Source organism: Sturnira hondurensis, unplaced genomic scaffold (assembly GCF_014824575.4).
Source record: "Sturnira hondurensis isolate 20B ecotype Veracruz unplaced genomic scaffold, ASM1482457v3 Scaffold0004136, whole genome shotgun sequence".
Classification (NCBI taxonomy): Eukaryota; Metazoa; Chordata; class Mammalia; order Chiroptera; family Phyllostomidae; genus Sturnira; species Sturnira hondurensis.
This window is the reverse complement of record NW_028076767.1, coordinates 24891185-24916338: the sequence shown is the minus strand read 5'-3', so window position 1 is coordinate 24916338 and position 25154 is coordinate 24891185. Positions and strand designations below refer to the sequence as shown.

The 25154-nt window shown below is 54.7% G+C and overlaps 1 protein-coding gene across 1 annotated transcript; it reads left to right on the top strand.

Moving 5' to 3' along the window:
- The first annotated feature begins 13326 nt into the window (after positions 1-13326).
- MAFB (MAF bZIP transcription factor B) lies at positions 13327-16601 on the top strand. Its single transcript, XM_037044062.1, has one exon. The coding sequence runs from the start codon at positions 13708-13710 to the stop codon at positions 14683-14685; it is 978 nt and encodes a 325-aa protein (XP_036899957.1). The 5' UTR covers positions 13327-13707; the 3' UTR covers positions 14686-16601.
- The last annotated feature ends 8553 nt before the right edge of the window (positions 16602-25154 follow it).

The following is a 25154-nucleotide window of genomic DNA, read 5'->3' as shown; positions in this document are numbered from 1 at the left end:
ATACTTAAAATTAGAGAGAATTATAATAAACGCTGGTTTGTGGACTCCTTACCCCAGCCTCTCACTGGAATATTTAAAATAAATCCCAGACATCACCTAACTTCATGCATAAATATTTTAGGGGATATTTCTAATAGATAAGGACTTTAAAAATGTTAAAACATAACTACAATATATAATACTATTATCACACCTAACCAAAAAAGCCCAGTTCCTCTCATATCTATTATTTTGTTCATGTTTAAACATTCTTGATGGTCTCAAAAATGTTTTTTTACGTGTAGATTCTTCAAATTAGGTCACAAACGTTTCTCTTGGTTGATATGTCCCTTAAATTTCTTTTAATTTATAATAATAGTCTCCCCCTTCTCCCCACATTTTAAAATGTCATTTCTCTCTTTTTAAAATGCCATTTGCTCCTTGATGAATCTGGGTCATTTATCCTGCAGGCTGTTTCGCGTTCTGGCTGATTGCCTCCTTGTGGTCTCATCTAACCTGCCCCTCTGTCCCCCATGTTTCCTGGAAACCAGGCAGATCCAGCGGCCTGATCAGTCACATCCGATGTTTGGCCAGAAGCCTTCATGGATGGCGGTGCGCACGCCTTGCTACATCCTATCCTCACGTCTAACTGTCTCTCCTTTGACGATGTTACGATTGATCAGGGGCTCACCCTGCCCTTCCTAATGAACTCCCTACTCCCCTCTCTATTTCCATTGCTGTAAGAACTTGTTTTGCAAACCAAGTCAGTGGAGAACATCGATCTTATCGAACAGCAAGGTCTGATGGCAAAGGCACTGATTTAAAGCACCGGGCCCAGATCAGAGATTTTATTTCTCTGCATCTTAGTTTTCTTGACTGTAGATGGGGCTAATAATAGCTGCTTTGAGAGCTGACCTAGCGGGGAAATGCTTGGTGCGTGGTTGTTAACACGCAACACTAAGTGCTTACTGTGAATCAGCTCACATCATCTTCCCAACAATCCTACGAGGTGTGTGTCCTGTTAGTCCCATTACACACATTGGGGAGAAGAGACACAGTGTGGTTAGGCAACTTGCCCAAGGACTGCACAGCTAGTGTTTGAACCCGGGCACTTGGACTCCGGAGGCTGTGTTCTCCAACACCATGCTGTGTAACACACACCAGGTCAGTGGGGAGTCCCCTGCTGTCCTCTAGGCTACATGCTTGTCGAATCGCTGCAGGCAATGGGGCCCCTGCTAGTTCCTATGTCAAGGTGAGCGTGAGGATAGAGTAAGACAGTCAGTCCCCAGTGGCCAAGCAGGGTTTGTTCTTTGAGCTTTACAAAGCCATAATTTCTGCCTTTTATTGCTATGAGATGCACCCAAATCAGCTTGACAAATTCAAAGACTATGGTGACAAAAGGTCCTAATCTCACTTGGGTGGCATTTGGTCTTCCCAGAAAAATAATTCTGAAGCCCAGAGAGGTTGAATGACTTGGCCACAATCATGCAGTAAGTTTACCACTATGCCAGGACTAGAATTGCAGATTCTCTCAAGCTTTGGGCTATTGCATCGGTATCCCTAGGTCCTTCTGTGCTTAGGTACAAGGGATCGTCTCTCTACCCGTCACCGCCCAGGTCCCCTGAGTCATGTTCATTTGGGAAGAACTCCTAGGGGGTGAAAATGGACAGGCATGCCTGCCAGAGTCACAGGAGCCTTTTCGAGTTTGCCTGGCAAGCAGGATCTAGACCTTCCCTTCTAGATCACCATTCTAGTCTAGGCTTGCTAACCTCACCCTCCCGGTGGCCTTTTGGGAACTGGCCTTTGCTTCCCTTGGCCTCAATCTGAAAGTGAGGATTTGAATGCAGCTCTTCTGACATCAAGTTCAGAAGGGCTGGAAGTGATGCCAGCACATTGGCCATGACTGTAGCCCTGCTTCCAGATGAGGGAAGTGAGGCTCAAGAGGGGCATCTCCTCAGAGAGCTCACGCAGCCTCACAGTCTGCCTGCCGTGTGGGCCAGGCTAGTGCTCCTGCAACCAGGGAGGTTCACAGAGTGGTAACTGGTGAGCTCGGGGGTCAGGGCTGGCGGCTGGGGTCTTTCCGAGCCGAGTGAGCCAGCCCACAGTCTGTGGGTCCAGTTGGTCTGATTACAGAGGCCAAGTCAGTAATTGAAGGTAGCTTTGGGTTCCCTGAGCAGGATCCGGCGCCGTCGCTGGGGGCTCCGTTGGCGCCTTGGGCCCTGGGCATTCACTAATGGACCGTGGCTGATCCCAGGACTGATTGGCAGCCCGCCCCAAGGCCCTTGGGGGAAACCTGGCAATTGTGGCCTCCAGCCTGGAGACACTGTCCCTTCTGGGAGATGGAGGGTGGGGCTTCTAGTTGGCCTAAGGCAGGAGTGCCTCTGGGCCCATGGGGTGAGGGGAGATGAACTGTCTCCCCCACAAGCGCTGAGACGGAACACTCAGGTGGGCCTTCCAGACTGTAAAATGCAGACAGCTGTCCAAATGCCGACTCCTCGCTCTCTCCCTCTTGCTTCCCTGCCTGACTCTCCTGAGCTGCCTGGCATGATGATACTCTGCACTCCGGCCACAGCAGTAGGGGGCGCAGCGAGAGGGAGGCCAGGCATCCCCCATACCACACTGGGAGGGGGCGTGGTCCCAAGACAAGCCAGGCAAAAGCACAGAGCGAGAATGTGCAGGGAACAGCACGGAGGAACGGAAAGGTGGAGCGTGAGGGACGTGAGGCTAGCAGAGCAAGCCTGGAAAGCAGTGTAAACATTTCTGACTGGACCCGGCGGCCGTCGGGAGAGCAAAAGAAAGGAATGTAGGGTCTGGCTCTTCCTTAAGTGCATTGGCAGAGTCAAAGGCACACGCACAACTGGAGTATATGACTTTTTTCTAGGGCAACCAAAGTATTTATGTGCTTTGCTCATCACCCAAATTTTATTCATTTACCCAAAGAGTGTGAAAAAGGCGCTTTAGGAAGCTGCTATAAATCCAGTGCAAGTCACCATGGTAACCTGATTAACAGCTAAATTAAGTTCATGATTAAGAAGAAATAAATAAAAATAACTCTCCTCCTTGGCTGGGGCTACCCACCAGGCCACTGACAGCTGAGCAGATGCTGAGGCCTTGGAAAGCCTGGGCGGGGCCCCACTGGAGATGCTGGGCCTGGGGAGGGAGGCCCTGATTGGCTCAGAGACAGAAGCCGGGTGTTAACACTGCCTGGGGGTTGATGAGGCCCCTGGTGGTCAGGCTGAGGAGTGCAGGCTGAGCTGCTGAAGGCCAAAGCTCTGTTCATTGTCACAAGGGAGCCAGGCTCTCCAAGGGTATCTTCCTGATGCCCCGGACCACCCTTCATTTGCTTGAGTACCCCTTCTACGTATTGCCACCCCTTCAGTGCCAGGCCCCATATGCTGGGTGCTTGGGGCTCCAACATAACTCAGATCTGGTTTTCGGCATAGAGAGGTGGTTGGGAGGAGGAGGGCTAGTTTAGTGGTGGAATCAGATATAATAGATACTTCTGGGAACAGCAAAATAAATGCACTGATGGAGGCCAGTATAAGGTTCTATGGAAACATGGCTCATCCAGGGAGGCTTCCTGGAGGAGGTGATGCCTAAGAAAAAGACAGATGTGAGGCTCCTGGAGACTGCCTACTTCAGGGGAGTTTTCTGTTTGGACCTGACTGGCAGGCTCTTGGTACCCCAGGGCCAGCCTGGAATGGGCTGGTGTCAGCCTTGATGGGACCCATTGAGTCTTCCTGAAGTCTGCAGTGTCAATCACAGGGATCAGCAGCAGGAGAGGTGGGTGCAAAGAGAGAAACAAGTTTCCCACTTCCTCGTTCCGAGTTTCCCCCTGGCCAAAGCAATCTAGTACAGTGATAAGAGTCAAACAGGCTTTCACTCCTTTGTCCGCCACTTGCCAGCTGTGGCCTCAGGCACCGACTTCACTATCTGAGCCTCAGCCTCACTGTCTATAAAATGGGGGTAATGGTTACAGCTCCTATCTTGTAAGGTGATATGGGAAGGCTCAGTGAGCTGATGTAAGCAAAATGAAGCACGTGGAGGACACACTATAAGGTGCTTGCTTACGGTGGCCATGGAAATGCACTGCTGACGTTTCCTTCGAGAGCAATTGCTGAGCGGGTGGGGGTGGAGTTGACCAACAGCCTCATCAGCCGCCCCACTGGCCAGCGGCTCCCCCAGTGCGCTTGAGCTGAGGCTGCACTTCCTCCCAGTCGCTCTTGGCTGTCCCTGATCACAGGGTTGGGAGCCTGGTACTAGTGCCAGCCCATTGCTACACCATGTGGGGCTCCCAACAGTGACTGGCCATGGGCGCCTCAGGATCCTGGCCGAAACTTTCCCAGCACAGCACTGCAGTTGCAGCCTTCAACCCCAGCCCCTTCCCCCTCCCTCTCCTCTCACGGAAGTCAGGCCTGCCTCGTGGTCCCCCTTTATCCTTCACAGGGGTTCCCCAGTAAATCTCTTGCATGTTTAACCTTGTTCTGGCATTCCCTTCTCAGAAGACCCGAACTGACACAGAGGGAAGAGTCCCGGGGGTGGTGGCAGTGGAGGCATAAGTGAGACCCAGCAGTAGGTCCCACAGGGGCCTGTGGGTGGGAGGTCAGGGCCTTCAAAGACTGCATTCTGTCCCCGTGTCCGGCCGTCACGTGCCTCCACCACTGCACTGACCATAGTAGGGTGGGGTGTGGAAGGACCTGTTTCCACCAGGAGTAGGTGAGCTTCTCAGTCTGTTCCCTGCACTTAGCTCTGCAGTTGGCCTCGGGCACAATGGACGCTCAGCCAGAACCCCCGAGCGCCCCTGGGATCGCCACCTATCTTAAATTTTTCTTTGAATCAATTTTGTTTTCACTTCATTGTATCTCAAATCGCACCCCATTAGCTTACTTAAGCTTTTCAGTCCTTTGTTTTTCTGACGGAGACATACCCACAGACACGGAAATCTTTACACCCACACAGAACAGCGACAGCAGCCTTGCTTCCCGGGAGACCACACCTGCCAGCAGGCCCTTTAGCCTGTCCTCCCTATGATCCCACCCCCTGCTCTGCTGAGCTCTCCTTCACCCCCTTTCTAGAAAGGGGCTTGGGGTCTCAGCTCAGCTGCATTAGAGGAATCTTCTCTGGGTCCTTTCCTCCTCTTCTCCCACCTCTGGCTCCCAGCTTCTCCCCACTGTCTCTCTCTCTCTCTCTCTCTCTCCCTGCTCCGCAAGATCAGGGAAGCTGAAAACCCAACCCTTACATCAAAAGGGAACTTGAAAAATACTTGGAGCAAAAACTGCTAACTGTGCATCCCCGCTCCGTGCTGCTCTGATATTAAATCAGGAAATGGCACTGAACAGCCACTCCAAACACAGAAACAGGGGTTGTCAACACAGAAACGAAAAGCAATCTCTAACGGGCAGGGGTGAAAGGGACCTGGCACAAGGCCGGGGTGGGGGCTGAAACCCCGGAGCATACTCCTGAGCCTGGCTCCTCTGTGCCGTATTTCAGCGTCCAGATGGAGCCAACTCACAGTGCCTGGCCTTGACTGTGCCTTGTCCCCATGGGGGGCAAAAGAACATGAAGCGTGTTGCTCAAATACCTTTGGGATATTCCTTGTCATGGCTACACACATTTATTGAGCACCTACTATGTGCCTGACAGTGAACCAAAACAGATGCCTGCCATGTGGAGATGATCATTTAGCTCTTAGGACAAGTGCCTGACTCTTGGGCAGAGCATTCAAGGCCCCTCACGTGGTGGCTCCTGCTGAGGCCCGCAGCTCTGTGACCAGACTCTCTGAAAAAGCACCCCAACAGCCCAAGATGGTGGTCTGTTCCTTTGTTTGGGCTGGGCCTATCGCCAGGTCCTCCTGTACTTCTCTATTTGAGAAATTTCTGCCTAGCCTCCAAACCCTTCGTTAAGTGCTCCCTCTGCTCTGCAGCAGTCAACTCCTCCCTTTCCCCTACCCCCACAGAGCCACGGGCTCATTTGCTGGGGTTCTACCAGCCTGGTGGATGCATCTTCTTCATATTGCCTCTCCCATGGCATTGGGAAAGCTTGCAATTCCCTGGAGGTGAGGACAGAAGCCATGCTGATCCCTTTACCCTCTGCTCCCAGTGCTGGCCATAGAACGGACATAAACAGAACTGATACAAAAATGAGCACCCCGATAAAATCTTTTGTGTGGCGGTGGGGGAAACGGGTTACTTGCATATATTCTGATGGGAAACTAAATAGGGACACTCTTCTCATAAGCTCATTTGACAGTATTAACATTACAGACGTGTTCGTCTTTCAATGCAATGATTTCATTTCTTGCTATCTATTCCAGAGAAATGCCTGCATGCATGCAAAAAGGAGCATGTGAAGAGCTATTTGTTGCGGCATTGTTTGCAATAGTGGAAGATTGGGAATAGCTTAAATGTCCATAAATACAAGACAGAGTAAAAAACGACAGAGCATCCCTTGGATGGATTGCCGTGCATTAGTTAAAAAGAAAGAATCAGAGCTGGATGTATCGACACAGAAGTTGCTGAGTAAAAATAAAAAGCAAGCTGTAGCTCTAGACATAGATGTTAAAACTACATTGTTGCATTTTTTACAATGATAAAGTAGGCTTGTATAATTCATTTTTAAAAGGAGAACGGGAAGAAAGAGATTGAGTGACCACAGCAGCTCCCGGCTAAAATGAGCCTGAGCTCCAGCACAGCCAAGCAGCGTTCTCCCCTCCGTCAGCCCCAGGCTGCCGGCCCCTGCAGTGGGATGCTGCCACCCACTTCCCCTGTACCCAGAAGTTTACTCCCCAAGCTGTGATGAGCATGTGGAAGAAAGCTGTATCCCTAAGCCCCTGAAGAGCATCCAGACAGAGGAGAAGGAAAGACGGGAGGCCAGTGAGACAGGATCACGCAGACAGTCCTGACTTAGTCTGAGCTGGTGTTTGGTGTGAGGAGGAAGAAGTTCAGGAATGATTGTTAACTAAGGGAGAGGAGAGGGCTGGAGGGCAAGCAGGGAAGGCTGGAGGGTTCTGAGACGTCATCCTGCAGGAAAGCACCAGTGTTTCCTAGTTGTTAACATCCTCCCTCCCTCCCTCCACAACTGTGATTACGTTCCTCTGCGGTGGGTATTTTTTGGCCACTGGAGACACAGAGACCACTCCTTCGCTGTGTCTTCCTTTAGGAGCTCATGGTCAAGTTCCATCTAGTTTCTCAAGGTGGGTTTCTTAGACCCCAAACTTCAGAATTACCTAGGGAATTTATTGAAATACAAATTCTGTGCTGAATGAAGATCTGTCAGGTCACACTGAGGCTCAGGAATTTGTGTTTATAACACAGTTTCTTATTTGAAAACGTCTGGGCCAGCTGACCAGAGCATTTCCTTTTCTTGCCCTGTGTTATCCCGTAAGCCCTTGCCCAGTGGTGAGGTCTGCTCTGATCCAGCTTGGAGAGGAGAGGGACAGTGTTGCAAACCCGGCCATACGACTCCAGGGCATGTGACTTCCCTAGAGTGACCAGGACCTGGCCCTGGCTCCTGGGCTCTTCATCCCGTCTCCATTCCCCAGTACACCCCAGTCCCTCTGAGGCCTGGGAAGAGCCACAGACCACCTTCTCTATCTACATTCTTCAGAACCAGGAGACTGACCCACGCTGGGGATGGTGTGGGGGTGGGGGTGTGTGGCATACGCAAAGCCTTGAGGCAGAACACAGCTTGGGCTGTGGAAGAGCTTACAAAGGGAAATGCATGCAGAGCATTGGAAGGGGGACGCAGTGAGAGAGGAGGTGGGGGGAGTCGGCAGGAGCAGGTCATTCAGGGCCTAAAGACCCTAAGGAGTTTGGTTCTTTGTCCAAGTATCCAAGGACTTTGTAGTTCAGCTTGGGGGTGGGGGATAAAGGTAGAACGATCAGGTTCACACAACACGAACACTGGCTCCATTGCCCTATGGAGAAGAGAGGCTGCCAAGGCCTCTGCAGTTGTCTAAGTGAAATAGGAGGGTGATGTGGATGAGACAACGGATAGAGAAACTGAGATCTTAAGGTTGAGGCATAGACTGGTGACAGCTGGGGTGTGGGAGGTGAGGGCCTCAGCCCCGGGGGACATGGATAAGGTTTCAGAGTCTCTAACACTGGCCTTGGGGTCATGAGGAAGTAACGGTGGGAAGGGAGTCCTGCTGGTCATCCCTCACTGGCACTGAGTGGCAGTGACCTTCCCATTAGCATTGACCCCTTCCTCCTCCCTCCCCCACCCCCACTTCCAATGTAAGAGGTGGGTGAATGGGGGCTGAAGGTCAAACTTAGGCCAGAGGCAGGACCAAGGATCAAGGCCAAAATTAGAGGTCAAGCTGAGGCCCAGGGTAAAGGACAGGATGAGTGGACTCTGCAAACTTTGTTTCTTTTGGCTTGCGTTCTACCTTGGTTTCTCTGTCACCCTCCAGCCCCACCGGGTCAGGAGGGAGGAAAGGGAATGAGAGGAGCCCAGGATTTTCGCAGCCAGGGAGAGGCATGTTTATCACTGTCCTTACGCCACAGACACTTGGCACTGGGTAGAGGCCCAGCCGTGACCCGAACGGGACCAGTAAGTCTGTGGAGAGTTGGAAATCCTGACCCAGAGAGCAGCTGGAGAACTGTGCTGACACCTGGGTGCCTGGAAAGCCACCCTGTCTGGACAGGGACGGCAAGCTTCGCAGTGTTCAGAGTGCTGGGAGCAGAGTCCAGCTCACTGCTGCCGCGAAACTAAAGAAATCGCTCCGCCTCGCAGAGGCCCCTTCTTCGTGTGACGCGGGGATACTCCTTCTCACTCAAAGGGTAAACGGAAGGGCCAGAGGAGTTATAAAACTCTCAGGACACTGCTATACATTTGTGTTTACCTGCCTGCCTATCTTCACAAAATGAAGAGTTTGGCTCTTTGTCCTGGTGTCCCGGGATAATAATAGTTGCTACCTATCAGAGTTGTGAGAATTCTGGAAAAGGGAGAGGACAAAGGCCTCGCAAATCCACGTACCCCGGGGAGGGAATATTCTTATAAAATATCCCACCTGCATTGGAGGCAGCACTGTTCAGGGTGTTTCCGACACAGCACGGCCCTATAGGAGTAGAATGTAAGCCACATGTGCAATTTAAACGTTTCTAATATTCACTTTAAAGCAACGTGAAAAGAAGCAGGTGAAGAAGTTTCAGTAAGAGATTCCTACTCCCAGGTATATGTGTGTGTCCCTGTGAGGGGGGAGGTCCCTGATGGGGGCTGGGGGAGGGAACCAGGAAAAAGCACAGCAATCAGGTAGCTTTGGCTCCATCCTGGGACCTGCCCAGTCTTTTGGGTGCTGAAGGCCACCAGGACCCAGAAGGCCAAGAATACCTTTTGGAAATACTGGGTTAGCTGGATGGCCATTATGTGGGCAGGGGACAGGGGAAGTAAGTGGCAGCTGCCTTTGGGAAAGAGGAAGAGAGAGAAATCTTCTGTCATTTCTTGGAAGCCACAGACCTTGGGAATCTCCAAGGGAGGGGGAACAACAGCCCCTCCCCCCTCCCCACTGGCACGGGACCTCAGGGCTCTTCGGAGCTGATGGGTGATCCACATCCGAGCGATGCAGCGGGGAAGGAGGGCTTCTGGGGGGCATCCCCTGACTCTGGCTTCTCTCTGTCAGGCTCCCTGGGGCCCTTGGGACCACTGGCCTCCTTTTGGTCAGCCAGGTAGTCCAACCTTGCGACCCATTGGGTGCTAAGGCCCAGAGTTGAGAGTTCGCTGATTAGAAAGGTTTCGCGTGCCTCCCTGAATTCCCTCGCCGCCGCCACACCCCTCCCCCACCCCTCTCACCACACCCTGCACGCACGGAGGCGCCCAATCCCACACCAAACACCTGCAGCCCTCAAGAAACCATGGGTGTACGAACACTTGGGGCTGAATGCGCCTGCCTGCCGGAACGCCGCGCTCGCCCGAAGTTGCCCTAGAGAGCGCACGGTGGGGTCCCTCTGAGTTAAGGAGTGGGCTGTGAAAGGGCAGGCGGGCGCGGGGCGGCAAACCTCGAACCTGGCGGCTGGCGGTGGGTCCTTTGCTTCCTGAAGGAATAACTTTTCAGTCCACCCCCCTCCTAGTGTCTTGAGTCTCCTCGGTAGCTGGACCGCGGAGAGCCCCTCCTGCTCACCAGCTGTAGCTGAAGAATCGAGAGGCGATGCGCCCAGGACGCCCCGCCTCTGGCTCCACCTGGGCCAGGGGCTCCCTTTAGTATGAAAACCTCAGACTGGAGTTTTGGGGGCTAGAGACAACAGACTGTTCCATTGAGGGCTCTGCCCACCTCCGATCCCTCTTGGCTTCCCTCCAAAGGAGCCTGAGGACTGAGCGTACCTCTCCAGTGTCTTCCAGACGCTTCTCCTCCTGGACTCCACTTTTCCCACCGTCCCTTCCCTTTTCGTCCTTTCTTCCCCCAACCCACCCTTCTTTTCTTTTAGGGATGGGGTGTAGCCTCCGGGTACTGCTGTGTGTACCCACTGACTTGGAGCCAAGCGCTCCGATCCCCTCAGTCTCCAAGCACGGAGAGGTAGCCGCCGGCTGCGACTGTCGCAAGCAGAGGCCATATGGGTTTGGGTGCCAAGACCCTGTCGCAGAGCGCAGCAAGAGCCACGGTGAGGGAGGCAAGGCAATGAAGGGAGGTCCCCTATCCTGCAGGGGCCTTCACTGCGGAGCAAGCTGGAGTCTCTGTCACCAGTTTCCAACATCTTTTTTTTTTTTTGGTGGAGGTGTTTGGGGGTGGGGTGGGAGAGGGACTGGCTAGGCTGGGAGAGCGACGAAGAAACGGATTTTGGCGAGGAGGAGAGCGTGGACCTAGGGATGGACAGGGATGCTTCACGCAGAGCCCAGGGGAAAGCGCTGGCCGCAGCGAAGACAGGGGCACGGGGACAAAGAGAACGCCTGCCCACTAGACAAAGCCGGAGTTCTAGAGACCCTGAGACGGCGCCGACCGCCTCCCAGGGAAGCGGGAGGTTGGGAACCGCAGAGGTGAGACCGAACTCCTCGGGCCTCACACTCCTGAGACTCGGATCTCATTCTTCGACAGCGTGGGTCAGGCCGACGCAGGAGGGCACAGACTGGCCCGGCTGCCTCAGCGCCTACTCAGAAGTCCAGAGCATCAGTCTTTCCCCGCCAAACCCCGGGTTTCAAGGCCCTGCCCGCGGGTCTGTTACGGCCCGGCCTCTGGCTGGAGTTCCGCGGCACCGAAAGAGCCCTGTGCGTTTGCCCCGCCCGGCCACCTCGAGACTGGACCGTCGTCTGCACAGACCGAGACATCCAACAAGGACGGCCTCGAAACGCTCCACTCCGGAGCCGTGGGTCCGAGTGCGTGGTCCCTGAGTGCGAACGACACAGGGACAGAGAGGGTACTTGTCCCCAGCGCCCACCTCGAGGCGGGGGTGGGGGTGGGGTAGGGGGCAGCGGCTCGGCCCAGACTCTCTCTCCCAGGAGTCAGCCTAACCGTTTCTGCGGAGACCACGCTTTCTCGCAGAGGGTTAAAGACAGTCTCTTCCAACATTACATTTGCCCATTGTCAAATCAGACCTTTCAGTTCAAATTTTGGTTGAGATATATTCGTTTTATTAATAATAGGCAACTTAAGACCACAACCCACCTCCGCCTCACCGAAGGCGCAAGGGAATAGTTTTCAGATTAACTGAAAGCAAACATTTTATTTTCTAACACTAAAAACATCTGGTTGCGTCCACACTGGCCAGGTCCACCTGACCCCCACGGCGCGGCAGAGTCCTGCTGTTCCTGCGCAGGCAGCGGCTCGGACACACTCACCTAGTGCGCGCTTCTCCTGCCTTTCGCTGCGCGAGCCAAAGCTGAAGCGCAGAAGGCGACGCGGGAGGCGGGTCGGGTCTCCGGGTACAGCGAATTTGCGATTTGTCCGATTCTGGCGCCCGGGCCCGGGCCTCGGGAGGAACCTATCATTTGGGGCCATACTGGACTGGAGTAGGTAGGGTGCGCAGTGTGCGAGACCCGTGTGGATGCTTAGTGCGGTGCGCCTCGGTCTTCCCGTCTGAGCTCCCAGGGTTCTCATCTGACAAACCTGGGCCCCCCTGGATCCGGCCTTTTCACTTTCCGCCACCGTCTTTACTCGGCCCAGGACGTTCTCGCACCGGGAGCTGCCGATTGGCATCCGCCCCACCACCCACCCCTCCCCAGAGCTGGGCGCGGGGTTTCATGCGGAGCGATGAGCGAGGAACTCGCGGTTGGGTCCAAAGACGGGATTCGACGGCCTCTGTGTAGCTCTAGGGGAACCTGTCCTGGGCTCCGGTGCACGCTCAGCCCAGCTGGATTCTGGGCTGAATTGAGTCGGGCCAGTTAGGAGGACTCAGCTGGGTCCGGGGGTAGTCCTAGCCTTCACGCAGCGGGCCAGGCAGTTCGGCGCACCTTTGCGCACAGTGGCCACTTGGGGTCGCACTTTATGCCTGTTTGAGTCTCCTCCGCCGGCTGACGCTGGGGATCTGCTTAATCGTTACAAAACGTTCAAACAAAAACAGGGCTGCTTCTCCAGCAGCGGAGAGCCACCCGGAGTATCGTCCTGGGCAGGTCTTAGCCCCGTGCCTCGGGAAGCTCAGGGTTCCGTGCATCTTGCTGGGGAAAGAGACTCAGCGCTTTTTGTCCGATTCCTTCCCTGCTCCCTTCATCTTATGCATTTGTGGGTGGGTTGAGCGCCGGGAGTGGCGGGGCCAGGGGAGTCCTATCTCAGGATTGGGCCAGCGCACTCTCCAGGCGGGGAACGGCCCTTGGTTGGCCCGAGGAGGGTGCTCCGAGGCTGACTTGGATTTTAACACAACTCTTGGAGCCCCAACTCACCCCTCGACACACAAATCTGCGCAGCCCTGCGGAAGCACAGGCGTGCACGGCACTCGTACGGCCCGCAGCCGCGCAGCACACTGAGCGTCCCCCACCGGGCGGGGGACGCTTGGGAACAAAGGGCCCAAGAGGTGTTGTCCCGGCTCTGGTTCTGAGCCTCCTTGGGGCTGACACGGACCGCGGGTGGGGAGAACACGGAGAAAGAGGGAGAAGCGCGCGCGCGAAGGGGAGGAAGCGGCCGCCTGGCCTGGAGGGGGAAGGCGCTCGGAAAGAGAGCGGGCGGGAGCCGGGACTCCGAGGGTATGGGGGCTGGGCTTGGGGCCGGCAGTCCGACTTCGCTCCAGCCCTCCGCTAGGTCTCCTCCCCGGCTGCCCGGCAGCTCAGGCCGCCAGTCAGCTGACGCGGGGGGCGGAGGAGCTGTCAGGCGCGCCCCGCCCTGCGCCGCGGGGCCGCGGGGGCCGTGCTGCCATTGGCCAGCGCGCTGGGCCGCCAGGGCCCCCGCGCTCCTGTGACATCAGAAGGCGATAAAAGGCAACCGCGGCGCCGGATCCAGCACAGCTGCACCGCCGGGCTGCGAGCGGCTGCGATCGAGAACCCAAGAGCAAGAGAGCTCGAGACCGAGCGGCAGACGCTTGCCCGGCGATCCCCCTCTGCACAGCTGCGCGCCCCTCTCGCTTCTCCTCCTCTCCAGGCTCCGCCCGGCCCCGGTGCGGCCACAGTCCCGAGCTCTGGGGCGGCGCAGGCAGCCTCGGTATACTCCGGCGCGCCGCCGCGTCCCCAGACAAAGGCTTGGCCAGCGGCCCCGGCCCGCTGCGCCCTCGGCTCACCGCCTCCCCGGCTCACCGCTCCTCGCCCCCGCTCCCGGCTCGGTGCGCCCCGGCCGGCTGCAAAGTTTCCCGGCGGCGGCAGCGCCTCGCGTCAGCGATGGCCGCGGAGCTGAGCATGGGGCCTGAACTGCCCACCAGCCCGCTGGCCATGGAGTATGTCAACGACTTTGACCTGCTGAAGTTTGACGTAAAGAAGGAGCCTCTGGGGCGCCCGGAGCGTCCCGGCCGGCCCTGCACGCGCCTGCAGCCAGCCGGCTCGGTGTCCTCCACACCGCTCAGCACACCGTGCAGCTCGGTGCCCTCGTCGCCCAGCTTCAGCCCGACTGAACAGAAGACCCACCTGGAGGACCTGTACTGGATGGCGAGCAACTACCAGCAGATGAACCCCGAGGCGCTCAATCTGACGCCTGAGGACGCGGTGGAGGCGCTCATCGGCTCGCACCCAGTGCCACAGCCGTTGCAGAGCTTCGACGGCTTCCGCGGTGCTCACCACCACCATCATCACCACCACCCACACCCGCACCCGCACCATCCATACTCGGGCGCCGGCGTGACCCACGAAGAACTGGGTCCGCACGCGCACCCGCACCATCACCACCATCACCAAGCGTCGCCGCCGCCGTCCAACGCGGCTAGCCCTACGCAGCAGCTGCCCACCAGCCACCCCGGGCCTGGGCCGCACGCGGCTGCAGCGGCGACCGCGGCTGGCGGTAACGGCAGCGTGGAGGACCGCTTCTCCGACGACCAGCTCGTGTCCATGTCCGTGCGCGAGCTGAACCGCCACCTGCGGGGCTTCACCAAGGACGAGGTGATCCGCCTGAAGCAGAAGCGGCGGACCCTGAAGAACCGGGGCTACGCCCAGTCGTGCAGGTATAAACGCGTTCAGCAGAAACACCACCTGGAGAATGAGAAGACGCAGCTCATTCAGCAGGTGGAGCAGCTTAAGCAGGAGGTGTCCCGGCTGGCCCGAGAAAGAGACGCCTACAAGGTCAAGTGCGAGAAACTCGCCAACTCCGGCTTCAGGGAGGCGGGCTCCACCAGCGACAGCCCCTCCTCTCCCGAGTTCTTTCTGTGAGTCTTGGCCCGACCCGGTCCCTGCCCTGGCCCCGGCCCGGACTCCCCGTCCCTTGTTCCCAGCCCTGGACTCCCCTGGACCCAGTCCCTGCCACAGCCCCAGCATTGACCTGTTTGACTTGAGGGAGAGGGAGGAAGGGCGCGCGGGACGCGGGCGACCGGAGGGCGCGCGGGCAGGCTGGGGACCTTGGCCAAGGCGAGTGCAGCGCGCACCAGCGCCGCCTCCTAGACTCAAGCAGAGCCAGAGACAGACGAGGGGGTGGGAAATCCTGGAGCAACTTTTCTTCTGGCTGGAGGGCGGCGAGGTACAGTCCCGAGGAGTCGCCAAAGTCGTCTGGAGACTCCTGGCTTTCTGAACTTTGTGCGTTAAGCCGGGGCCGCTACCTCCCGGCCCGGAGCGCAGTCCAGCTCGGGAAGAGAGCAGCGAGGAGAGGAGAGGGACCCTGGCGTCCTGGCAGGCGCGAGGCGAGGCTGAGCGGAGGAAGGACAGACGGACCTGTCTGTCCAGGGTCCAGAGAACACTGGCTCTCAGCCCCGGGACGCGGGCCGCAGTTAGGACATTCTGCGCAAATATCATCACTTTTATTGCCTGCTCCATTACATAGAAAAATACGAAAATCTGCATTAAAAATATTAATCCTGCATGCTGGACATGTATGGTAATAATTTCTATTTTGTACCATTTTCTTGTTTAACTTTAGCATGTTCTTGATCATGGATCATAACCCCTTGTTTCTTTGGAGTGAGAAGGGAACGCAGTTCGGAATCTCCAGTGGCTGCTTGCCGGGTTTCAGTCCCAGCTGTCGGCTTGTAAATACCCGCTTGCCAAACCGCTTAGAGAACGTGGCAGCAAGCTTGAGTGTCTTTGTTTGGGTTTAATATTATGGCATATTTTGTAAGTAAAAAAAAAATGGTTCTGGGCTTTTTGCATCAGAAAACAACTTTGTATTGGGCACCTTTGGAAGTTGCTTGTTTTCACTCCCTCCCCTGCCCCCCTTTGGTCCTCTTTTCCTTCCCGTTTTGGTTTTCAGTTTTGTTGGTTTTGAGAGAAAGAGGACCGGGTCCCACATCGGCTCCCCGTCGGGTCCCAGGGCAGGACAGCTGCGGAGTTTCAGACCCCGAAGGGCCAGGGCCGTCTTTGCTCCCACCTCGTGTCATGGCGAAATTGACAGCCCTCACCAGAAAAGAGAGGAAAACAGATCTTGTTGGCTTTTTATTGCAATCAGAATCACCCCAGGGTCCCTTCGAAACTCATTGCGGGAGCCACTCATGCCCCCAGAGTGAACGGCTTCACCAGCTCGGGACACTACCCGACGGTGACCTGAACTTGCGTTGAACCAGCCAAGTACCGGTAACCCCAAGCATTGGCAAGTAACTGCAACTTTCAGGTGTGTTTCTTCAGACCAACACGTTCTGTGTGTTTCTTTTCCTGCTTTTGAGATATCAGGCGAGTTATTGGTGGTGTTCTTCCCCTCCCCTTCAGTTGTAGGGTAGTTATAGAGAAGACCTGGGTGGTTTTTTTTTGTTTGTTTGTTAGTTTGTTTTGTTATTACATTTTTTTTCTCCCTGCAGGTCAGTAAAAGGATTTCAGTTGCACTGACAAAAATACCAAAATGAAAGCATATTTTTTAGTTCCCATTTGAAATTGCTGGCGCTGCTGGCCGGATGCATTTTGAGTTTGTATTAGTTGATAAATTAACAGTAATAACACGATTGTATGAACCGCATGGTGCTTGCAGTTTTAAATATTGTGGATATTCGTCCTGCATCAGAAACAAGCTTTGGTTTTTACGGATTCAACTATGTTGAAATCAAATTTGCTGACAGAAATTGTTTTTATTTCATGTAAAATAAGGGATCAATTTCAAACCTGGCTTATGATATGAAAATATTAAAACCTAGTCTATTGTAGTTTTATTCAGACTGGTTTCTGTTTTTTGGTTATTAAAATGGTTTCCTATTTTGCTTATTAAAACCATGGAAATGGTGTTTATTTAGAGGACTCTGCATTCCTGTGCGCCTGACTTTGACTTTCTTCTCTTGCCTATTCAAGAGTCATACCAGCTTTGGGGCCACTCTCAATGCCCCTGGCCGATGGAGAAAGAAACAGACCACATTCTAGCAGATCTCTCCCTTAAGTGTATGTGTGTACATGAACTTCAAACATGTTTTCTGCTTCTTACCCTAGGGGTGTGTGTGTGTGTATATATATATATATATATATATCTGACCCCAGTCAGGAGCCGGTTTGAAAGGGGGCATAAGGCACTTTTGCAAGGCTTTCAGGTTTGGGCATCAGGGCTGGCCTGCTAGCCTGCTGCCTCTGAAGGCAGAGCCCAAGACCCTGGAAGCTGCCACCCTGATGGGCATGCAGGACCCTCCTGGCAATCAGGCTCAGCCGGCCTTGCCGCTCTGGCCGTCCGGCCTAGGCTGGAGGTCCTCCACTTTGTCCTGCCCAGTGCATCGCACTGGGATGAACTGAAGCTGCCCCGAGCTAGCATGCTCACTCAGAGTGGAGGCCTTTCCCCTCCCTCTGGGGCTTGCGAAGGCAGGTGGAACCCAGCACCAGGTGTAAGACCCTTCAGACAGGAAGTCCCTCTGTGCCCAGGATCTACCTGCGAGTCAGACCTGGAGCCCTCTGCCTCACAGAAGAGTACTGCATGGCTGGACCAGGAGTTCCATGACTCCCCAAATTGGGGTTCAGAGTGGGTTTGGAGCCTCGGTCTGGTACAGCAGCTCCGACCGCTCCAACTGAAGCCTGGTAGGTAGTCCCAGAACCTTCCCTTTTCCAGACACTTAGAAGAGCAGTGCCTGCCTAGGTGTCCCCCAAACCTCCAGCCTCCAGGGAACCCCGTCTATAACTCAGGATTGGCCTCAGACACCTCTGAGGGTCCGAGTAGGACGCCTGCCTCCCAACCCGAGACCAGTTCTTTGATTCCGAGGGGTTTCTGGTCTCTTTGGACCCAATATCTGCAGTCTGGGAGACTCAGCCTTTCAGTCCTGTGGTTGCTTCTCTGGCCTGGAGTTCCTAATGTGGACTCTCAGAGCCCGGAGGGAGAGTGCAGAGACCCAAGCAGTGCCCCAGACAGGAAGTGAAGCTGGGCAGAGCCTTGAAGAAGGAAGGGGAGAGAGAAGCAAAACTATCTGGGAACAGATTTTGGCCTAGGTCCCTGAAGGCCCCGAGGGGGTGGTGGTCGGGGATGGCTGAGGGAAGGGGAGGTCCCAGGAGTAAGGATGAAAATAATAACAGCAGTAATTTACATGTCTATGGCACTTCCATGCTGTAGGAGAGAAATCAAGAGATTCCAGTTTGAATGAAATTCCAAGTTTATTTCATCAACCCCAAGAGGCATCTGGAAGAGGAGGCTCCAGCTGTGATCTGCGGGTGGAGGAGGAGGCTGGGTCTGGCCGAGGGTAGCTGCCTGTGTGCCCACTGAGGAAGGAGCCAGGGGTTTTGCTAGCTGGGTCATTGGTGTGCAAGTGCACACGCACAGAACTTGATAAGAATATGCTCACGCGTGCAAATATCTCCCCTGTGGAGTGGAGGAAGCATCGGCCGCCCCGGGGCGGAGGAGTGATGGAAGAAGTCTCGCTGCTGTGAGGCTGCAGGGACGGGGTTGGTGACCACAGACAACCCCAGGTGGTGGGGGCTTGACCCCCTCTGGAACCACGTGGAGGAGACTGGAGTCCTCCACCTCCAGAGTCACCTGGACTCTGTGTGGGAAAGGCCTCAGGGCTGGAGCGGCTCTCAAACTCCAAAGCGCTGCGTTTCCTTCCTCAGAGGGGAGAGATAGACACCGTCCGGATGGAGGTGGGGGCTCAGACCACCCCGGAGTGACCGACTGTGTCTCTGAGAAGCTGACCACCGAGCCCACAACACAAGTGACACACTCGCACAGATACACAGACACCCACGCCCTGCGCCCACATTGATGCCCTCGCGGGTTCTGTGAGTCCGAATATGAGCACTAACCCGCCCGACTACATGCAGGCGAGAGCCGGGCGGAGATGGCAGAGCCCGGGAGGAGGCCGAGCCCTCGGGAGCCTCCAGGGCGGGTTCGAACAGCAGGCAAGCCCTGGTCACGTTTCGGCCCGCGGCCTGCTGTCTCGACCCGCCGCCGCGCTGCGGACCCGGCGCCTACAAGCTCAGGAAACAGCGAATTGAGTCCAGAGGCCCCCGGCCTGTCCCATTCCAGAGGCGCCCTACAGCCCGGAGCTCGCGGTCGGCTCCCGCCGCTCCCCGATGCTCCCGATGCGCCCGAGCTCCTTGCAATCCTCCACGACCCCAGGGAAAACCTCCTGAGCCAGGAGTCTGCCAGGCTAGCCCCGGTCCCACGTAGACAGGCTGGCGCCTGCACTTGGGGACGCCGGCACGCAGAGAGAGACACGCGCAGACACCCCGACGCTCGCAGGCCCAGAGTCCGTGGCTCCCTTCCAGGCCCCGTCCCTGGCGAGGGCGGCCCTGGTCCACTTCGCAGAGAGGGCCACCTCCTCAGACCCTCGGGTCTCACGGGTGTGCAGGAAGCTGTGCGGGCCTGGTGAGCCACGCCACCATCAGCGAAGCGGGTCCGGGACAGTGCTAGGCACAGCTCCCGGGGAAGCCTGGGGTCCTCGCCCGCGCGTGCTGGGTAGAGCCATCAGCTCCCCTCTCGCAGCCTTACTTTGCCATTTCCCTTCCTAAACTCTTCGTTTCAAAAACTGTCTCCCTCTGTTTACAACCCCCACCCCTTCTGCCTTTTATCCCGGCCGCTGCCTGGCAGGGGCCAGGGTTGGGGAGCTATGGGAGGGGGTTCTGAGGTGGCCGGTAGGTGTGAGTTGCAGGGAAGGGAGGGAGATGAGGGTCTGGCGTTCCTGGAGCTACGATGCAGCGCCGGGACGAGGGCTGGTCCAGCCATCCAGCCTTCCCCGCCATCCTTTCCGGCAGGGCTGGCTGGGGATTGACAGGGAGTGAGGTCCCCGCTGGGAGGGAGGGAGCAAATCTGGCTCAACGGGAAGGGATCTCGGGGAAGCTGGGGGCCCCGGACCCAGAGCCTTTTTTCTGACACAGCCAGGCTTGCTTCCCTCTTGGGTCTCTGAGCATTTCTGTGGAAAGCGACCACCTTCCCTCCACCCCTCCCCCTGCGTCCGTCCCGCTACGCCTGTCCCTGGGCCTATCCTCCACTTTGGCTCGCAGTGGGAGCTGCCTTGAACCACAGCAGATGCACCAGAACAGTCATTTGACTTTTTCCTGTGACCTAGAGCTACCGCTTCTGCTACACCAGGCAACCCCTCCACTTCCTCAGCTGCCCATCGCTACTCCTCAAGTTCTCCCCAGGCCCGAGGAAACAGCTGGCTTTAGAGATTCAACTTGTTCCCTTGCAGGCTTTCAGATGCAAAACCCACTTCTGAGCCCTTCTGTTTTCGGAAAGGAAAAACCCTGAACTGGAGTCTTGCATAACCCTTCCCTCCACAGCCTGCTGTCTGGTGGCCTGGCCTCGCATCCCAGAGATAGTCGTGTTTGGATTTGTTATGTAAGGAAGGAAGGGAGGATTAGAAGTTTGCCCTGTCTCTCCTCCCCCCACCAAAATAAAAGTCCTAAAATGGCGAGACCGTCTTTAGGCGCAGTCTTTCCAAGCAGCAGCCCTTCTAAAAGAAGTCAGCCTGGTTGGAAGGGCTGCTGCTCCCGGAACCCTAGTCTCAGGTGATGTGCCAACCTGCAGTGAAGGGACAGTCCCATGTGCAGAGAATCCCGGGTTCTAAGAAGCAGCCACCACTAGGGCTTCCCAGGGTGGAGCTTACCTGGCTCAGAGGATGATCACTTGTTGGCGAAGGCAGCTGTTGCTGGAATTTCATCCTTTCTGTAGTTCCTACCCCTGGGAGCAGGGACCCAGGCCATGGGGAACACGTGTGCTCTGCGTTCGCTGTGCAGCTTGACCGTGTTCAACCCGTGTCTTCCATGCCTTACGTGTCTTCTTAATGTCTTATTGCCCTTCTCCATTGTCCTACGCGAGTTATCTTCAAAGGCGCATGGAGATCAGAAGATCGGAGCAAAGGATTCTCACTCGGAAGAAATTAAATATACGAGGTAAGTTGCCGCTCCCACTTGGAAAACCACCTAAATTATTCATACAGATTTGTTCCGAAGCACACCTCAGTTTTTAGCTGCCTCTCTGTGTCCTTTGCATGTGAAGCTACTTTCATGTAAAACAGCAGCCGCTCATTACACATTCCTTTTTATTTGTATCAAAAAGGGACGATGCCCTCTGCCTGGAGGGGCAGCCACAGAAGCAGTGGGAGGAGGCCTGGTATGTTCTGGAAGAAGCCAGTGTCGGTGTGAGAAAGGAGCTGAAGTCCACAGATCCAATATTTATATTGTTGTGTTTTCTTTTTGGAGCTGTGCATTTGACCAGGGCTTGCATTTCTTTTAGTTAAATGGACGGAGGGTGGGGAGGAGGCAGCCAGAGGGGGCCTACTTCAGAGATAGGGAGGGCAAGAGAAGTGGTGGGTCTGGCCTGTGATACCATCTGGAATCAGGGGCCCAGGCGGCCCTGAGCTCACTCCTGGTCCCCTTGTTTCTTCTGATGTGTCACTTTCACCACTCTGACGCTGTCAGGGTAACCTGCACCTGTGGCCTAGGCGGAGAGGCTGTGTGGCCTGGGCTGGCCTGCAAACTCAGCTCGGCCTGTCCTGAACCGGTAGCTAAGGACTGCACTTCCCAACACAGGGCAATGCATCTGTACTCCTTTGTGTCCTGGGAGCCTGAGCCTGCTACATGTCCCTTTCCGCAGACAAGGGGCAAGCGGGTCACAGAGCATAGGAGGTGTGGCCAGTCGTGAGGTGAGTCCCACTGAGAGGTTCCATTTAGTTCTCTGAAGTGTGGGCTGCCGTTACCCACACAGGTCAGAGATGGAGCAACAAGGCCCGGAGTGGTTATCTTTTGCCCAGTGTCGCCCAGGGGAGGATCTAGAACTCAAATCCTTACCTGATGTCAACATTTGCATTTTTGCCACCAAACTCTGCAAACCCATTCTCCCTTATTTGAAATATCTCAGTGCGGGGAGAGCTGGAGGGGGGATGTATGGAGGGGTGAGACATAGCCCTTTTGGAGGGCAGTTTCATTTCTAATTCCTTTTACAGAGGGTAGTCACTCTCCTGGGGGTGTGTTTAATGCCTCGCAGACGCAAGGCTCCCTGGCCAGGCACAGAGACGGGCGGCGAGGCCTTGGCTCTGGTGTGTGCCCCCACATGTGTGTGTGGTGGGGGGGGGCCCGCCTGGGCCTTGTTGGCTGGGCACATTGGTGCTGTTCGTGATTAATCGACAGTCCTCCCACCTTTCATCTGTTCTCAATTGATCTTTCCAATAAATGTTCATAATTGCCAGAGCAAGCGTTTATAGAAGATGCAGCCTCTGGGTGAGGCCGTTTGATGGAATTACCTGTAGCGTGACCAAAGCTGTTTCTGGGGTGCTATCGAAGCTTGGACCCGCGCAGAGATGTGCTTGCACTCTGAGGGCAGGTGCACACATGTGTGTAGCACAAGCTTACATGCATGTAATGCACACACACTTACATGCAACATCCACGTGCACTTCTTTGCTGCATACAGGATGTGGCAAAGGTAGGTTTGCAGTTGTGAGTATGTGAAGCAGTTTATCTGTGTATTGTTACTTACTAATTATTGTATTATTTTCCATTCGAACAACTGTAAACCTGCTTTTGCCCCACCCTGTATGTACTTTCATAGTCATGTGCCTACCACACATGCATTACATATGTACCCACATGCATATATTGATGCCCATGTGTATGCATGTCCAGTGCCCATGCACATTCACTTCCACAGTGTGCATATGATGAGCACCATTTTGCACATACTTGTATGGATTTATACGCACATTGGAACACAACTGATCACATATGTATACACTCACAAAGAGCGTGTGGGTCCATGCACACCCTCACTCAGTCATATGCAGAAGTGTGCACATGTTGTGTACCGAACACTGGTCTTCATGTCCGTTCACAGAAGCACCATGTAACAAGTGGAGTGTGGCAGCGGCGGGGTTAACGGAGGCCCAGACTCCCATAAATATTTATATGAAGCACTCAAGTTCTTAAAGCGGAGACAAACCTCTCCCCACCAGTCCCTGTAAATCACGCAGCTAAGGCGTGTTACCTGTCAGATCCAGGGCTCTGTAATCCTGGACTTGCTCCCCGCGGGTGGCCACGTACGTGCGGGAGCACATGGCCCTTTCCACACCTAACCAAGCATCCCGACAAATGTGCCAGGGTGGGTCCCCACTCCTAGGATGTGTTTGTGAGCAGCAAAAGAAAGCATTTCTGCACGGCTGCAAGTGCAGGGCTGGGGGTTGGGGGGAAGCGAAGGCTTTTTGTGAGTATCGGAGCCTTGGCCTCTCCCGTGAAGACAGAAGTTGTCCTAGAGAGTCTGGGTGAGAAGGTGGGGGCAAAGGAGGGCTGGGGGTCCTGGGCTGCTCCAGGTTTGCTGCATCAGGGGCTCCAGCTTCTGAAGCTGCTGTCATCTACACAAGCCTGGGTCCCAGGGGCCTGCTGAATTGCAGCTGCTATAACCCTGTGCTCAGTGAGAGTTCTGCTTCCAGCCCTGCCACACAAGGTCATTCGTTCAATCATTGAGCAAATATTTGTTGTGTGTCTTCTATTTGCCAGACTTTGTGCCAGGGTGCTGGCAATGCAACCATGAGCAAAACAAGAAACAATTCACACATACAAATCCTTATGGAGTTTATAATCTAGTAGGATTACGAGATAGCATTTAGATAGTATACAAATCAGTGCACAATTCCAAAAGGAGATAACTGCTATGGAGAAAATCAACCTGGCCCACTAAGAGCATCTATACTACAATGAAGCTGACATAGGGAAAGAGTGGTCAGGGAGGGCTTCCTGGAGGAAGCGACGTTTGAGCTAAGATCTGAAGGCTGAGTAGGAATTGTCCAAGTCAAGCAGGTAGAGGAAGAACATTCTAGGTCAAAATTTCTTTTAGTCTTAATTATAAAACAAGGGATTGGGACCTCTGCCTCCTCCTGAGTTTCTCCCCCTCTACTTTGTCACCTCCCTCCCTCTGTTCCCACCACACTGGCTGTCTTACCATTGCTGGAACAGATGTCAGACCTTCGCTTGACCCATTCCCTCTGCCTGATCACTGTTACCCCAGAGGAAGCTGTGGCAAATCTCCTTCAAGCCCTTGCTCGGACCCCACTGCCTGGCTCAGGCTTATCCTATCTGACCTGGCAACCTGCCTCCCAACCCTGCCCCACCGCCCTATCACCCCGTCCCCGGGTACTCACTGCTGACAGGCCTTACTCTGCTCTAATATTTCTTTTCTTTTTCTCTTTCCCTCCTGTAGCACTAATCCCCTTAGAACACTGACTGGATCATTTATTTATTTAGCAATTATTTTTTGCCTCCTTCCTGCCTGCGCATACGCTTTGAGAGGTTGAGGCCTGATGACTGTTTTGCTCACGGATTTGCTTAAACATCACGAATGCTCACAGGCACTTAGTAGGACCGCACCCACCCAGGGCCTGGTTGAATGAATGTGTCGAGTAAAATACATTTAAAGAGAGAAGGGGTAATGTCTGTGAAAGCATGGAGTTGGGGTTCTGGCTCACTTTATCTGTCTATCCACTTGTCCATTATCTATCTATCTATCTGATATCTGTCTAGCTTTTTTGATGCTCTGTAAAATGCATGCTGTTAAAATTTTTTTTAAAGGTTGTTTGTATATCATTCTTTCAAATCTTGACTATGTCAGGGGTGCACTTTCACACACATTCTGGGGTCTATGAGGAGAAAGGCTGGCGCCTGAAAGGAGAGGCAAGTGAGGGAGCTCTGGGGTGGGACAGCAGGGGAGGGGCAGAGAGGGGGCAGAGCAGAGCTCAGTCTCTTTGTCACTCCCCCTACATTCTCGGTGGGGCAGAGAGAAAAAAGGGGGGGTGGCGGTGGTGGTGGGTGAGTAGAGAGGGGTCTTCCTGGGATTCTGAGGGCAGGGAACTAATCAGCTTAACCAGCTTCCCTCCTGTTTCTGCCCACCTTTCCTGCTCCTTGCTTGACTCTCAGGCAGCAAAAAACCAAAATCAAGCAACACAAAAAACAAACAAATAAAAAACCTCCTTCTCACCGTTACATTCTGAGCTGAGAAAGCCTCCTAAATACTTTGCCCCTCCTGACAAGTTATTTTTAAAAACGAAATAATGTCTCTAAATCCAACATTTGTGATGATTTTTTTTTTTAAAGAACATACTTCACAAATCAACAGCTCTCTTGTTCTAAGCAATTGCTAGCGTTTGGAGAGCAGGCTGCACGGTAAACATCCAGAGAAGATTGTATTCAGTGTCCTCAAGTCAGAATCAACCTTCCCCGAGCTCCTGCTTTCTGTCTCACGGATTCAGCAAGAGGCTCTCTAACAGCTGACTGCAAAGGGAGAACATTCTGGGCGATTCTCTCAGCTGAGA